The sequence below is a fragment of the Eschrichtius robustus genome, chromosome 2 (assembly GCF_028021215.1).
Source record: "Eschrichtius robustus isolate mEscRob2 chromosome 2, mEscRob2.pri, whole genome shotgun sequence".
NCBI classification, from domain to species: Eukaryota; Metazoa; Chordata; class Mammalia; order Artiodactyla; family Eschrichtiidae; genus Eschrichtius; species Eschrichtius robustus.
In genome coordinates, this window is record NC_090825.1 from 118977039 (window position 1) to 118994218 (window position 17180).

Below are 17180 nucleotides of genomic sequence, written 5' to 3' on the forward strand. Positions count from 1 at the left end.
CACCACATAAACAGCCAAAAAAAAGTGTTCAAAAGCACTTGGGAGGGCAAAGTGAATGTGGAATTTAAATAATTGAAAAGTGGATATATTTAAAAATCATTCCCAGTCTTATGTTCATCTTTAAACACCTTTTGATTCAATTATTCTATATGTACTGTTAGAGGAATGGCTGGTTTTTGTTTGCCAGAGTTAGCGGAAATCCTCTTTTTCCTCATTTCAACTAATCTTCAGATTATTGTGACTTCCTTTTTATTCTGCAGCATATTTTGACTACAAAGATGAGTCTGGGTTTCCAAAGCCCCCATCTTACAATGTGGCTACCACACTGCCCAGTTATGATGAAGCTGAGAGAACCAAAGCTGAAGCTACTATCCCTTTGGTTCCTGGAAGAGTAAGTCCACCTTACCATGTTACTTGGTGCTGGTTTATGGGAATTAAGTTCTTTGCATTATCCACTTTGTGATATTACTTATGATTAAATTGATTAGTAAAAGTACAGCTAGTGTTTAAAAGCAGATACATTTTCTTTTGGGATAATAAACTTATCTTTTCCTGAAAACGATGAGGTGAAAGATACAAATGAGCAGAAAAATCACTAGTCAAACCAGCTCATTTTCCCTATATCTCTGCTACTACCATCACTTTCTCAAGTCTCCTGGCATGGCTGAAACATCTTGGAGCAGGAGCTGATTTAGGAAATACACCAACTTTGCCTTGATTCTGCACACTTAATATTTTGGTGTTAGGTAGATAGCTGCTAGGGAGTCTACGGAGAGAATAAATAAGTGGAACTTCATAGAATTAAACTCAGAAGGGCTCTAACAATCATCTAGATGAACCCCGTGCCACCAGCAGTCCAGATCATGCCATCTGTGGAGGCACAGTGAATTCAGATCCCATCTGGCCTGATGTTAATTCATGGGAGTGGGGGTGGGGTGTGATGAAAGCCAGTGGAGAATTTTGGACACTCTTGGTTCATGATGTCAGACCTGTAAGTGATACAGTTGTGTTTTCATAAATATTCATCCAGGTTGAAGCTGATGCAAGTGGGGCCCTGGGTGAGATATTGAGAGAAAGGAGAGCAGGATCCAGTCCCCAGAAATGTGGGGCAATCAGGGCTCCAGACCCTAGGCCTGGCAGGAAACTAGAGTAAAAGATAAGAACAAGAACAGAAGTTCAGTCTGGGCGGTGCAATGACACAAGCCCCAGAAGTTCAGGCCTTAGGATAGTAGACTGTTTGCAGATCACATTTACTATGAGAGGTGAAACTCCTAAAACCACTGCTTGGCAGAAGTAATAGTTTATAAGCCTAGTCTAGGCTGATTCTACCTGGTGAAATGCATTCACTTCTTGTAGGTGCTAGGGAGAAACTAAGAACCCTCATGCAGCTCACTGTCTAAAGACAAAGCAGTCTTAATATAGTTACCATGTATTGGAAGCAAACAATATGGTTGGTACTGTGCTTGATGCTTACATATATTTTGTATGTTGTTTCCAGTCTTCACAATAACTTTGCAAGGTAGAGATTATATTATCCCTATTTTGTAAATGCAAAAATTGAGGCCCAGAGAGATTAAATAATTTGCCTAAAGTCATATAGCTAATAAGTAGCATAGGTGAGTCAAACCCAGATATTCTAGACTCCAAAGTCCTTGTATGCACTCTCTAGACCTCTTGGATTATGGTAACTGTCCCATGAAATAGACCAGGAGATTAGCTCTGATGAACCACAGAACTCTTTAGAATACTTTTATTTGACAAGTGTACACATTTAAGAACTTCTTAAGGGGTTCTTTTATTCAGCCAACATGTATCGAACACTTTTTTATGTAATGTGCTATGTATTTTGCAGTGGATAGGTGGAAGGCTTTGTATAAAGCAATGCTCCTGCCATACAAGAGCTTAAAATCCATCTGGGGAAAAGGCCCACGAAGACCTATATCTAAGGAACAGCACAAGAGCAGTGAGCGTTAAGAACTGTGACTTTAACTTTGTGATCACGGGGAAGATGGGATTTGAAGTGGGCCCCGAGTTTTGATGGATAAGAACATTCCAGAAGGAAAAGCTCAGAAAGCAGATGTGAATCAGCCAGGTGCAAGGCAGGTTCTGTGGTTGTAGTAATTGGTTTTGCTTGAGCAAAGAGTTTGTGACCAGAACTGTAGGTTGTAGAATCTTCTGAATGCTAGGCTGAGGCATTTAGACTTACATGTAGGTCACACAGAATCTTTCAGAGTTTTTAAGCATGAGTATGATAAGACAAGTATGGTGTTTTAGAAACATTAACCTGGCAGCAGTTTGTAGGAGGAATCCTGGTAGTAGAGATACCAAGGACAGAAAGAACAGCTGGAAGGCATTTGTAATATTATTAGGCATTACTTCCATGTATTTTTGTAGTACATCTCTGAGTAGTTATGCAAAAAACAGAATTACTTTCTATTTGGCAAAGCCTATTTATACTACTAGTATGAATTCATAATACTAGCTATTTCGTATTTTAAAAAATATAAAACAAACACATTCTTATATAAATTTCAAACAACAGAGGAAAGGTGTTAAATTAGATGGAAGCTGCCACTGCCACTTCTTTAGTTCCCATTCCCCAGGGGAACCAGTTGACAGCTTGTTATGAATTTCCCAGTCCCTTTTCTGTGTAGGGCAAGTTTTGGTTCTCCCTAAAGTTTTATTTATTTATTTTTTTCATTTGAGGAACCCTCATTGTACTGTGTACAAGTCTACCACTTTTAAGCGTATATTCGTTTATTTTTCAATATCTCAACACATACCTACAATTAGTTGAAAAGGTAAGCTGCATATGTTGGTGTCATTGTTGGTCAAGATCATCTTCCTTCTAGACTTGCAACACTATGTTTTCAGGTTGGGATGGAAAGGATCCTATCTGCCGACAAGATTGGAAGTGAGTTTGTTTCAGACCTGTGTACCAATATAAACAAATGGTCATGGAGCTGTGGGCAGCGCTGTTAGACTCTTCACGTACGATTACACTACCTTCTTCCACCCCTCCACCCCACCCCACCCCAAGTCAGCCTCATAAAGCACTTGAGCTAGTCAGTGGTGTCTTCTTGATAGGCCCAGGATTACTAATATTCTGGGCTAAACAGGCCCTGGATTACTAATATTCTAGAATTTAAGCCAAATGTGTAAGAAAATTTTCTTTATGTATATATTTCTTTTCTTTATATTTATATATATATATATAAAAGGAAGAGTGAATAGTTCTTTGTGAACTTCATAATTTTTGAAGTGTATTGTTTTAAAGAACTTGGGTTATAAAGTGAAAAATTCCTTTCACTGAGAAAAAATTATATCTTTTACTTATAAGACAAATGAAAATTTTAACATATACTTAAAGCCTTCATGCTCCTAGTTTTGAATTGAGCCAAAGCAGTATATTTTCTCACTGGAACTCACTTTTGTCCCTTTCTCTGTTTTTCTTGATGTTTTTCCTTTGCCTTGAAATAATTTATTGTGAATTTACCTTTTCTTTTCATTTAGGATGAGGATTTTGTGGGTCGGGATGATTTTGATGATCCTGACCAGATGAGGATAGGAAACGATGGGATTTTCATGTTAACTTTTTTCAGTAAGTATATACACACAGCAGAGCCACTTCCCACAAACCAGAGTGCTTTGGATTATGAGTGGATATGACTGAATTAAAAGAACTAGTTGAGCTAATACATTATATTTATTACATATATTTAATACATTATATTTATTTTAATACATTTTATTTAATGTATTACATTATATTTATTTGATGCCTTTTACTGAGATGTTCAGAGCTTAGTACACTTTTATCTTAATATCCTTTCTCTTTGTCTTCTATTTCTGTGAATACCTATGCAAAATATAATTAAAGCAGTTTTTGGGGATGCTTCATTTTTACATGATCTAAGCTTCATTTTTGCAATCTTCAAGGCCCCTTAGCATTCCTCCTACTCATTCCTGACCGTGGAATAGGAATTAAATGGCTTTGATGAATTTTGTTTTGCAAGCTTCTATTTTCTAATACATCAAAGTCAACCCCATTTTTCCCCCTTGATGTTATTTTGCATTTAGGTTTCCATATGCCTGACTTGGAAGGGAGCAACAATTTCTTTAATTTGCTATATTAAAAAGACGTGAAGCAAATGAAGTGCTTTTAGAGGTGACGTGTTACATAAGCTGTCAAAATTCATAGAAGCAGGAGATGAATGACTTGAATCAGATTATTTGGGGACACTAATTTAATGTTCAAATAATGTTTATTTACTCAGGTGTAACACATACAGTAAAGGGCACAAGTCATAAGTATACAGTGTGGTGATATTAAGGCATTTTTGAAAGCGTATAGCAGTAGATGTAATAATATAACACCTGATATTCAGAGACTGTGTTTTCTTGTTTGCTTCTGGGAGGAAGACAGAGGATGGATGTTTTGGGGAAGTGGGATAAGGGTTTTGGAGGGTGGGCTAAGCCATTTAAGCAGAAGCAAGTACAGAGGGCACCCTTAGGGCACTCTTGCTCCTTGGGTAACAGGACATGTCTGACCTCTTTTTTTCTCTTGGCTTTTACAGTGGCATTCCTCTTTAACTGGATTGGGTTTTTCCTGTCTTTTTGCCTGACCACTTCAGCTGCAGGAAGGTATGGGGCCATTTCAGGATTTGGTCTCTCTCTAATTAAGTGGATCCTGATTGTCAGGGTAAGTTGTGCACCAGTAATGATAGTCTGTAGAGAAGCAATAAGTAGAATAATTTTGAATATTTGATTTTTTTTTCATCTGCTTTTTGGAATCATTTAAAAATGATTTTTGGTTTGTCTTTGTTCTGGTTTCATGAAATTGAACCTAGATCAGTTGCAGTTGGTTCATGCACCCAAGTTTTTTAGTCAAGTCTAGTGAACATTGGTGGTCCAAAAGCATCTATCCTTGTTCACCGGCTGCTTTCTCTGTTTTTAATGTTTGTAATGTGATAATACATGTATTTGTTCTGAAATTAGTTGTTTTTATAATAAAAGAAAGACTCTGTCACCCCTCTGGTATCTCATCAAAAGCAGACATTCCTCTCATTAATGCTACTGAAGCTTTAGTCTTTCTTCTCTCCTTCCCTCTCTTCTTTTCTCCCTCCTTCCTCCCTCCCATCCTTCCTCCCTTCCAGGATTGATTATCAGTAGCATCATTGGTTATGCCAAAATGTTTGGAGAGCCAAAACTGTTTAATTGTTTAACAAGCACTACTCCATTAGGGGCCATTATCTCTAAGGTAAATTAGAGAGAGATCTTCAGTGATGTAGGAGTTACCAGTTAGTTAGAATTGCATGAAGTAATTTAAAGTTGTAAAAGATCTAGTCTCTTAAAGTGTCCTCTGATTTCAGAGAGGTTTACTGCCATTGTTAACTTTATATATAAAACCAATGTGTTTATCATAAATTGACATTAACTAATTAATGGATGTTGACTGAGCATTGGAGTTTTTCAAAGTTATTTATTCTAAAGGAATTGTTAACATTTTTAGAATTCCAAGTTCCTTTGAGAACCTGATAAAAGTTACAGGCTTTTCTCCTAGATGGCTAATGTATACTCACCTAAGACATGGACTTTAAGTTAAGAACTCAAGCCCTAAAGAGGTTTTTCATTCCTTCTCTATAAACCTTGTTATGTTATTAAGAAATAAAATACTGTATTTAATGCTCAAACTGTGCTGAAGTCCACAGTGTGTTAAAGCCTCCAATAGAAAACAAGATCAAATTAGTTATCAGCCTTTTTATTTTTACTAAATTTTTAACTGAATTGAATGAATCAGCTTGTATTAGTTAGGATGGCTTTTTGAGTAACAGAAAACCTAGCTCAAAATGGCTTAGAAAACAATGGGGAAACTTTATTTCCAGTGAAAATAAGTCCTGACACGGAGGTTAGTTAAATGTTTCACTGACATCATCGAGGACAGCTGACTGTCTGCTCAACATGTTGGTATAGCTGCTCCACCCTCAGGGTTAAGATGGCCAAGGCAGTTTCAGACATCACATCAGAAACACAACAGTGTTCAGCAGAAGAAAGGGAACTATTTCTTCTCCTCCTTTTCTTTTTAAGAGCTAGGAAACCTTCTCAGCAGCCCTCAGTTCCCATTGGCCAGAATAACACTATGTGCTAGTCCCTGGCAAAGGAATGTGATTATCATGATGTACATGATAAAAGTTTCCAAGGTCAAGACATGGCTGGAGGCATAGGAACAAAATCAGGGGTCATTAGAAAAGATAGTTGGGTTTGGCACTGGGTAAGCAAAATGAAAGTTATCATCAAGACATATTTCTACAAGGGAAAATAACATGTGGGCAAAAAAAAAAAATTTTTTTTTAAAAACAAGCAGGTTTGGGCACTTTCAAAACAGGGCGTATGTAAAGCCGAAAGCTATCATATTTCAAGATTGCTTTTCCATGAAAGAAAATATATTTGCGTATATCGTAATCATTGCAAATCTGTACTATGTAAAATACTTTCACTAACTTTTTAGAAATTTTTGTAAGAGCTGAATGAATAACATTAGTATACAAGATAAAATCTTGTGTTTTGTAAACTCTTAAGCTAAAATGTGAAATTATATCTGCTGAGGTGCTCTGAAGTATTTTGCTTTATTTTTCAGTTTTCCACTTACTTCCCTGGATATTTTGATGGTCAGTACTGGCTCTGGTGGGTGTTCCTGGTTTTAGGTAAGTGCTCTTAACAAAGACAAAGGAGAGGAAAGATTATGTTAAATTTTAGAAGTAAAATTACTTTTAGTAAACCCTCATCTCACTTACTATACAGTAATATATTAGCAATAATAAGTATAATTTTTAAAATATTTCAAAGATTAGGCTCGTCACCATCAGAGTAACATACATGTTCATAGAACGTCTCTTAGTGGTGATAAATTTCTCCTAACCCGTCCATATACACTTCTCACATTTCCTATGTGGCCAGAGGGGTACACTGATAAGATGACTTTATAGTCCATAGATCTTTTTTCCCCTTGTGAGTTATTGCCGCAAAGCGTTCACAAGCTCAACCCCAAATTGCTTATAGGTATATTGTAACCAGCTGAACTCCTCACGAGTGTATGTGGCCTATATTCAGTTGGATCTGTCAGTAGAAAACAGAAAATGTATAGCCTTACTAGACATAACTTCTGGAAGAACCGCCAGAAGTTATGTCTAGTAAGAATTGGGGTTCCAGAATTCTTTAGTTTGCTGTTGTTGAGAATAAGAATTATTTTGTGATGAGAGGGAGGAATTTTTTTTAAAAAATATACCAGCCATTTCAGGTTGTTGGTCTTAAGATTATACTTATTACTCTAAATTTTTATTTTAAAATCTTTTCTTCCAAGACATCTTAAAGCAAAGAAATGAGCAGTGTGGTGAATACTGCTGGCTTCTTCATTGTAGAGAAAATACATATGATACGGTAACAGACCATCATCACTGCTGTCATTTCTGCAATAGCAGGGACATCCTGTAGCTGTTAAAGATGGTATAATTGCCTCACTCTGCTTCTGTGACATCATTTTCTCCTATCCTAACATTTCTCTTGTTTCAGGCCTTTTTGTTGTCTCCTTGATTAGGATCCTTGGTTCCAGGGCTGCTAATGGGTCTGGCTAGCACAGTGTAGAACCCATGCCCAACAGGTGCTTAATATATTCAAGACCTACCTGTTTTACCTAGGGTAATAGAGCCATGTATTGCTGACCCTAAATTTTACTTAGAAAATACGAGTCATCCATGATGCCATCCCCCACCTCCCCAGTAACGTCATCTGCTCTACTATTGGTCATTGGCATTCCAAAGAAAGAGAGAGAGTGATTTTTACCCCTTCCCTTGATTACTGAGAAACTTATTTTAAAAATGACCTACAGGAGAGTTACTTTAGAGGAGTAGTTCCTTGACTTGCTTATTCTCTAAACTGTGTCTTTAAGAGAAAGTCTGACTCCTCATCTTCCCCCAAGCTGCCTAAAGTCCAAGCAAATCCTGAATAGACCAAAGAAGAGTCATTAAGCATAATTTTAGGTTGATTGTTGACAGCGTTGATAATTTAAAGAAATTTAATGGGCTGATTTCCTTCATATATTAAAGTTTCATGGGAGATGAATTTATAATACTTTGTAATTGATCATTCTTGCTATCTTACTGCTGCTTACTGATAAGCAAAAAATAGTGAGACTTTGGATGTACTTAGTGTATTTGGATCCAGTGTGTGGGTCATTTTTGGAACCTCTTGCAGAGAGAACCTTTTTTGTTTGTTTGTTTGAGTTTTTCCTGCAAAGAACAGGTCTGTACAAAGTTCTTAAGCTGGCAGCTCATAAGCTATAGCTAGCCTGCAGTTGTGGTTTGTATGTTCCACAGTTATTTTCAGAAGTTTTTTTTTTTTCATTATTAGTTGTCTTCGTATGAAAATCAAGAATTTTCATATAAAATACCTGAATTTTTTAAGTTTTCAAAATTGAAATGTCTAGCAAAACTGACCTATATTCCCACATGGCAGCCATCCTTTGACTGGAGCTGGCTTGTTGATTTTGGTGCCAAACAGGATGGTGTTGTGCTCAGTGCTGATGACTCTTGGTTACTGCCAAAAATCATTTCTATCTGAGTACAGAGTCTTCTACTACTTGAGTATATTTTTAAATGTATCCAAAAGAAAGTGGTTGCTTAGAGCTGGGGAGATGGGAGGAGGGTAGGAAATGGGGAATGGCTGCTTAGTGGGTACAAGATATTTTTAGGAACGACAGAGTTCTAAAATTGGATTATAGTTTTAACTGACTAAAAGCCAGTGAATCATACACATAAAACGGGTAAACTTGATGGTATGTAAATTATATCTCCATAAAGGTGTTTAAAAAAAATGTGTCTAAGACTCAGGGACCATCTCTGGAGGAGGAGGGCCAGGAGTGTGTGAGCTACCATTGGAGGGGGCTCGTCACCTTCCCCGCTGACTCCAAAATTAAGAGTAGAGAAATACAGTTGAGAATATGAGAATTGCTGTAAAGGTAAGGGGAGCCTGACATCTAGTGGACAACATTATGTACTGTCTACAGGAAAAAAAGAAGCCCATGGCAAGAAAGGATGGAATTTTTTTTTATTTGAGAAAAACAGTTTATAAACCTCTCTAAAAAGAGTATATTATCTTGGAATACTTTTTTGGAACTCAGAAGGTAGGTTTTGGGAATTGCCTGGTGGTCCAGTGGTTAAGACTCCGCCCTTTCACTGCTGAGGTCGCAGGTTCCGTCCCTGGTTGGGGAACTAAGATCCCTGGAGCCGTGGGGCGAGGCCAGAGGCGGGGTAGGGGGGAGAAGGTAGGTTTTGATAATGCTTCTCAATGAGGCTTCCAAATGTAAATGCTTGGCCCCATCTTATTTTTGTTTCCTTTTTAGACCAATTAGATTCTGAATGTGCAAAAGAGACTTTGTTTTGGCTCTTGAGATTATGTATTCTCATTGAGAAGTGGAAAATTTGGTGTGGAAATCCTTTGGAAATTTTAGAGGCAATTGTGTTTTAATAGCTTTTAGCAGAAAAATGATGAAGTATTGGTATCAGGAGGGATATTTCTGGGGAGTGGACTTAATATGGGAATTATAAACTCATTCTTGACTTTTCTTTTTTAAATTAGGCTTTCTCCTGTTTCTCAGAGGATTTATCAATTATGCAAAAGTCCGGAAGATGCCAGAAACTTTCTCAAATCTCCCCAGGACCAGAGTTCTCTTTATTTATTAAAGGTATTAAAGAAAAACACTTTATTCTAGTCCCAGTGTAATCATGTGATGCATTGCAGATTACTATTCAGGTTTAGAGTAGAGTGTACACCCTGTGGTAAGGGATATGGAGAAGGTAAGGAAGCCTTGTCTTTTAGTTTCTAGTTTAGTAAGGGGTGTTTCTATGAAAAAAACTATTTAAAAAGGCAAGTTAGAAAAACTGCCAAAGGAGAAAACATCTCATGTTCGGACAATGCAGAAGAGGCTTGACTGGAACTCAGGGTCCTAGATCTTTGAATCTTGAATCCTGAAGCCACTGCTGCAGTTTTACCGGCTCCAGAGGACTGTAGCGAGAAGGAGCCTTTCAGGCCTGATCACTCAGCTCGGTTATGTGGGGCCCTAAACCCCAGAGCTGGCAGGACCGTGAGTACTTTAGGAACTCCTTTTGCCTGGCCACTGACAAGCCCATCAAGGCTTCCGTCTTCTCAGATTAGTCAGAGAGGCTTTCCTGATTCCTTTTCTTTAGGTTCCCATCCTGATGTTACCATTCTGGTGGTAGGGTCAAACCCCAGGAAAGGAAGGGGAGGAAAGGGCCTTTTCCCTTGCAGAGAACAGGAGGACTAAGCCTTGCCAAGGCTCTTTGGTTCACCCGTGGTTTTCCCCAGAGGCTGACTCCATCTTACATCACTAGCTACAAAAAGGAGGAGATAGGGAATCTTGGGAAAGAGTGCACCAGAGAGAGGCCCCTGGTTACAAGATCTAACGGGCCTTCCTGGAATTGACTCTTTGTTCCTTAAGACTGTTGAGGGCAGGTGGACCAGGCTGGTTGAAGGCCTCAAGCAGGGATTTGTGAAGGTTGTAGCAGTTGAGATAAACCTGAAATGATAGGTAGGAAGTGTAAATGATCGTGGAAATTGTCGGGTGGGGAAGCATTTCAGAGTCACCTACGGCCAAGTGTTGAGTAGGAATAGAGGCAGAGAAGTTACGGAGCTGGCTTAAGGGACAGCAGTGTGATTGTAGCATAAAGGAGTGTTGAGGATTAAGGCTGGAAAGCCAGGCGGAGACAGTGTTCTCAAATGTCTTGCGCACTAAGCCCCTTTGCAATGGAAGTGTTGAACTCATAGAGCAGCCCTTTAAACCCAGTGACTTGTTGGCTCAACACAAGGCTGAGTCCATGTGAGCATCAGTTTGTTCTGTATTTGCTGTTGGGTTATCATAGTTGATGTAAGTAATCATATGCTAAGAGTGTAGTTCTCAGTTTTGAAGATCTGTGGTGATCTTAGGATGCAGAGTAGAGTTCTCAATTTTGAAGATTCGTGGTGGTCTCAGAATATATGCTTCTAGAAAAGAAAGTACCGTATTTAATTTGCCAGGTGGTGAGATGGTATTGAAACTTTGTAAGCAACAGAATATGATGAGAACTTCTTCAATGAAACAAAAATTTTTTCAAGCATGGCGTAATAGTAATAACTAATGTTTGTCAACTTTTTGATATATCAGATACTGTACTAAGCACTTTACATGTATAATTAAATGTTCTTACATAAGTAACAAAGGTTACAGTGACACATAAGCTCAGATACATGCATGGTAGAGTATATTCATAAGGCATTTCTTATAAAAGTTAAAGCATGGAAAGAACTTAGGTTCTGTTGGTTAAAGTCAGTTTCTTCAAAGGAGCGTGCACTTTTATTTGAGAGAGAATTTTAGCCATTAAGAATACCACTTGTGTTTATGACTTTTTTTTTTTTTTTTCTTAAAGAAAGGGAATGTTTTGTTGCATGTTTAAAATGTCCTGAGTGGTGTGTCCTGAATTTGAATTCAGTTACACAGTCTGGGCACAGATGGGCACTGACACCACTGGCCTAGGCCCTAATGCCTGTGATGTGCCTGTGTTTGTGTCTAGGACATCCTAACTTTAAGAGGCTTGTCAGATATTTTGTGTGGTTTTATTGTAGTTAACCATTGTCATCTTTTTTCTTCCTCTACATATCTGATTATAATTTGCAGTTACTTCTAAGCCCTAGGTTTAACTCTTACCTACCATAGATTCAAAAGTTAATTCTTTGGGGTCACCACAGTTCTTCTTAGGATGAACGCTTGAAATCACCTACAGATTTCCCCTAATCCATTGGTACCCAAAATATCCTGAGGGGACAGATTCTTCCTGCCCTCCCTCCCTCCCTCCCTTCCTTCCTTCCTTCCTTCCTTCACAGATTCTATAGGTCTAGTCTAATGGTGGCTTTGAATTTCTAAATGGAATGAGGCCACACCTCTGTCTGTTCTCTTCATTCTTCTGTTAGAAGGCAATTTCAGGCTTTATTAGGGTATGCATACATTCTTCATCTTGCTTCTAATACATGACAGGTTGACATGACGATACAGGTTGAGAGAAAGCCTGAACTTCTCAGTTTTCCTGTGTTGTTAGGGACTTGGAGGGATTTTTTGTTTATAAAATTTGTTATTATTGATTTGATTTTCTAAAACTTCTGAAATGCTTTATGGGTATATTCTAAATGTAAAACAAAGCATCTTTAGGGTTATGATTTGAAGTAGGCAGCCCTTAGTTAAGTAATAATGCTGTTGGAGGGGTGAAGGGATATTATAGACCTGGTATTATCTGTGTTTTGGAGTCAGAGGCCTTACAGTGCTTTAGGCATTGCAGAAACTTAGAGGTATATGAATAAAGTCCCACACTGGAGGGCATAGTAGGGTTTCTTTGCTTTCCTGTCTGACTTTGATATCCTAGTTGATTTGAAATTGTCCCAGACATGCCCAGAGGATTTAGAGCTCCAAATTAGGGGTTTAGGGACTTAGAGCAGCATTTAGAATTTTAATAACTTCCTTACTAATTTTCAGTATCCCCAGAGGGAACCCAAAAAGCTGTAATATCCCATGGGACTGAATTTCCTTTGTCCATTTGACAGGGGTAAGAACTGTCCATCCAGATCCAAAAGTAGAATGTTTTCTTTCTCTAGTTCAGAGGAAATTTAGTTTAATTTAGTCTGAAGATGTACTAGAAAACCATCATGTAAGATGTGAAGATTTTCTCTTCTTTCACTGAGACCTCTTACTTTCTTTACTGGAGGTATCACTAGTTAAAAGCTAGCTGTGGGCTTACTTTTTGCCAGAAAGCCACAGGTAGGGAATTTCTAAAATAACTTTGCCATAGAGAAAAATAACTCAATTCCCATGCTAAGATCTGGCACTGTACTAGAAAAAAGTATAAGAATAGTGACTTCTATTTAGGCACACACACACACACATCGTGAAATGACCTCAAAAGGCCTTCTTTCTAACCAGCCAAAGTAGATATTACAAGAGTTGAACACTAAAGCTCACATACTACTATCATAGGGCAACTCTCAGGTTCCCTTTCGGAGCTTATTTATAAGCTTATAAAGGAAATTTGGTTTCCTGCCTCACAGCAAGAAAAGCCAGAAGGAACTGCTAGAGCTGGGCACAGTGGCAGCAAGAAGTGTGTGACTGTGAGGAAGCAGGAAAAACAAAATGTTCCTTCTATGTTGTTTAAAAAGAAACAGATACCTTTTAGAAACGTCTTTATCTGAAATGGTCAAAAATGTAAAGTGTCCATACTTTATCTTATTTACCAGTTAACTGGAAAATAAATTTTTATGGAGTACCACTTCTTTTGATGCTGCCAGGTAATTGAGGAGCTAGTTATAGTAACTGTAAGGTGGTAACACAATTAACTGATATCTAACACTACTGCAAAAGCACTTGTATATACGAAGTATAATGGATCTTAAATTTGTTACTTTAACCACATCTGAAATAGCAGGGAAGAAAATTTGTAAGCCCTCGCGGCATTAACGAGATAGGGCCCTTCATAATTAGATAGTGATTGCTGTGACCTGGTGAGCTATACATATGAGGCATCAGATATCTTCTTAACTTTTTTCCATATGATGATAAATGTTTTCATTTCCTTTTTTCTATAACCTTCCCCCTCCTTCTTAATACATCTTTATTTTTAATTCACCTCAAGTTAGTTTGACTTATTTGGACTGTGTTGTAAAGTAGCAAGACAGTAGAAAATGTTTCCAGAGGAATTTTTGCTTAAAAAAAAAAAAAAAAATCACACAGTGTCCTAGAAGAAATTGTTGTCTTCCTCTTGAAATTAAATGATCTATAGGCTGTTGGGTTCCTTTTGTTTCTGAAGTGATCTAACCTAAAGTTTAGTAATGATATCCACAGTCCCTAAAACGTGGCATTCCATCATTATTTTTGTAACAGCTTGTGAGTCAAGTTGATCTGAACAGACCTCTGGGTCTTAGAGAGCAGTGAGTGCCTCTCTAGCAATCTTTTTCATTTGGGATTTGTATGGTGATTGAGATCGCCCATTAGTAACCTATCTAGGACCTCTTAATGGATTTTTTTTTTAATATTATAGTTGATTTACAATGTTGTGTTAATTTCAGGTGTACAGCAAAGTGATTCAGTTATACATATTCATATATCTATTCTTTTTCAGATTCTTTTCCCATATAGGTTATTACAGAATATTGAGTAGTGTTCCCTGTGCTATACAGTAGGTAGGACCTCTTAATGCATTTTTAATGTTTGTTGGGTGGCTCTGACTTTGAGGGATCTATTAAAACTAATTTACCTCCGTGGAAGTAGCATGAACTAAAGTGGCCAGGTGAACTGTATCTGAACTGTATCTCATATTCTTGCAAAACTCTAGTGTTTTGACCTGATAGTAATCATTCTATCAATTTTTATCTGTTAATGGAAAGTGATAAAACTGAATTTACTTAGGCTTGTAATGAGTCTAGCTAACCTCATTGCAAAAATCTCTATTTGACGTCTGTCTACCAATTTTCTTTTTGGTTCTGCTTGGCCTTCAGGATTCCTTATATTCTTGTGTCTTTGTCCCTGCGCATTCTGAAGTCTCTGTAAAGAAAAGTTGCTCTTATGTCAGTATCATTGGTTTACTTCAAATCAAAACACCAGTGTCAGTGAATTTGGGGTTTGGGAAATATTAAGTGTTCAAAAAGAACATGTTGATTTCCTCCAGTGTTGTAGCTTCTCTGCGTCTTGCCAGCCTTTTAAAGATGTATACAGTAGTCTAATCAGAAAAGATACAGAAGGGCTGCTTGTGGCTTTTACAGTAATTTGGAAAGATGGAAAAGTGAGCTAGGGGCCTATGTATGAGCCCATCCAACTCTCATTCGGTGTAGGGTATCACAGCATAGTTTCTCAATAAATATTTGTTAAGTTGTTAATGTATCTGTTTAGAGTATTTATTTTTTAGCAGTAATATAGGGAGTTACTTGTATTTTTTCCATTATTTCCATGAGAACCAAACCAATTTATATGCCAAAACAAAAGTGCCTCAGAGTATTAGATGAAAACTGCATTTAACAAAATAGATGGACATCATTTTGAGAGTATTTATTTTAGTCATGTATATTGCTTTTTTAAAATTGGGGCTATATACAGTCCTCCCACCCCGAGATACACGCCCCAAAATACAGTCACTTTTTTTTCTAATTGATTGGAAAAAGTCCTTGTGGTACCTGTGAGTTTATAGTTGTTTTCTAACTTTGCCCTGCTTCAAGTATAGACTGATATCACTGGTATCCTTATTGGAAGTCTTCCTTGTGTGAGATTTGGCAGAATTGGCAGGGTAAACAGCTTCGAGTGTGCATGGAAAATTACCTATGCATTTGGATTCTACTGTCTTTTTGTCCCCAAGTTTCAGTCATTGCTGTTGAGGTTAAGTGTAGGATGAAGTGCTACTTGAATTCTGTTCTTTTGTTAGGAGGTTTAGAGAGAGAGAGAGAGAGACCCCTGACCTCATGGGTTTTAGAGAAAGCATTCAAGTTCTTTCTAGTTCTAGAGTCCTTGATAACTTTAAGAACCAAAAATGTAACGTTTATTGAATACTATGATGTCAGTGTATAGTAATCTTAAAGCTATGTAAAAATGTACTTCTTGTGTCTCCAAACATCCTGCCTTCTTTTGTGACTACATCCTTCTTTTAGCCAAAATAACAACTTAACCAGAGTTTCAATATTCAATATCCTTCTCTGGCAGATGTTTTCTGGCAGAGGCCTTCCTGCATTTATGAATTCTCTCCCAAGAAGCAAGAGAACACCTGCAGGAAGTGAATCAAGAGGCGGAACACAGAGGAATAATCACCTGCTTTAAAAAAATAAAGTACTGTTGACAAAGATCATTTCTCTCTATTTGTTCCTAGATGTAAAATTTTAATAGTTAATGCAAAATTCTGTAATCATTGAATCATTAGTGGTTAATGTTTGAAAAAGCTCTCGCAATCAAGTCTGTGATGTACTAATAATGCCTTATCTATTTGTAGTCATTTTAAATAGCATGAGCCTTGTCCCTGTAGTCAGTAGGGGGCAATCTTGCTTTTTTCATCCTCCATCTCAAAATGAATTTGGAATTAAATATTTTAGTGTAAGATATGTACAATGCTGGCCATTTAAAAAAGGGGTTTTCTCAAAAGTATAACTTTTGTTATGACTGCATTTCTGCACATGATCCATTTCGCTGTTAAAATTAATCTAGAAATTTATTTAATTGTACTGTGAACACCTAGACACGAAATCATAGTGCAAAATACATTTAAGGTGTGGTCAAGAATATGTTCTTAATTGGTAAATGATAAGCATTAATTTTTTATAGTCTGTATTCTAATTTTGCTGTACCTTATTCTGTTGTGTACCTAAGGGATTGTAAAGGTGTTATCACTGTATAAAATAGAAAGGACAAGGACAAATGCAGCATAGTTACTAATAAAATGGAATTCGTGATAACTTTCTGTGATTAGAATCCCTACCCCTTTTTTTTCTTTTTCTTTTGTCTCCTGATGATTAGGCCAGGGGCTAGGAGTAGGGAGGGGATTAGGTACTAGGAGCAAAGAAAGAATTAGCTTGGAACTTTTGAGATGATCCCTAACATACTGTACTACTTGCTTTTACAATGTGTTAGCAGAGACCAATGTGTTATAATGTAGAGTGATGTGCTTTCTGCCAAGTGGTATTCACCCTGGTTTGCTATGTTAAAGCTGTAAATACAACAGAACATTAATAAACGTCTCTTGTGTAGCAACTTTTGCTGTGGATTAGTGTTTAATATCTTGGTTTGCACTTGTTAATTGCTAAGGCAGTTTTTTCTAATCTTCATATAGATTCATACAGAATCATTCAGTAAACAAAAAAAAAATTGGTCTTGGGCCAATTTTTTTCTTCTTTTCCAGCAGGGGAAGTTTCTTTCATATCATACTCAATATATTCCTTAAAATATATTAGTTCTTCAAAAGATAGTGGGTTAGAATAGGAAGGAATTGTAGAGATCTTAAGTCATTCTAGAATTCCCAATTATGCTTCATTTTTTAGACATAATCTCAGATAATTTATTTCCAGTGTTTTCTCCGTGTTCCCTGCATTTGCCCTTTTTCTCAGGTGAACACAGC

General features: G+C 37.3%; 1 protein-coding gene across 1 annotated transcript in view; it reads left to right on the forward strand.

Annotated features, from left to right (window-relative positions):
- NDFIP1 (Nedd4 family interacting protein 1) overlaps window positions 1–16816 on the forward strand; it is a 51326-nt gene extending 34510 nt beyond the window's left edge. The window contains exons 3-8 of the mRNA XM_068536083.1: window positions 261–391; window positions 3514–3601; window positions 4578–4702; window positions 6638–6704; window positions 9634–9739; window positions 15779–16816. Of these exons, the coding sequence (XP_068392184.1) occupies window positions 261–391; window positions 3514–3601; window positions 4578–4702; window positions 6638–6704; window positions 9634–9737 (515 nt within the window). The 3' untranslated portion in view covers window positions 9738–9739; window positions 15779–16816. The remainder of the gene's footprint in view (window positions 1–260; window positions 392–3513; window positions 3602–4577; window positions 4703–6637; window positions 6705–9633; window positions 9740–15778) is intronic.
- Window positions 16817–17180: the final 364 nt, after the last annotated feature.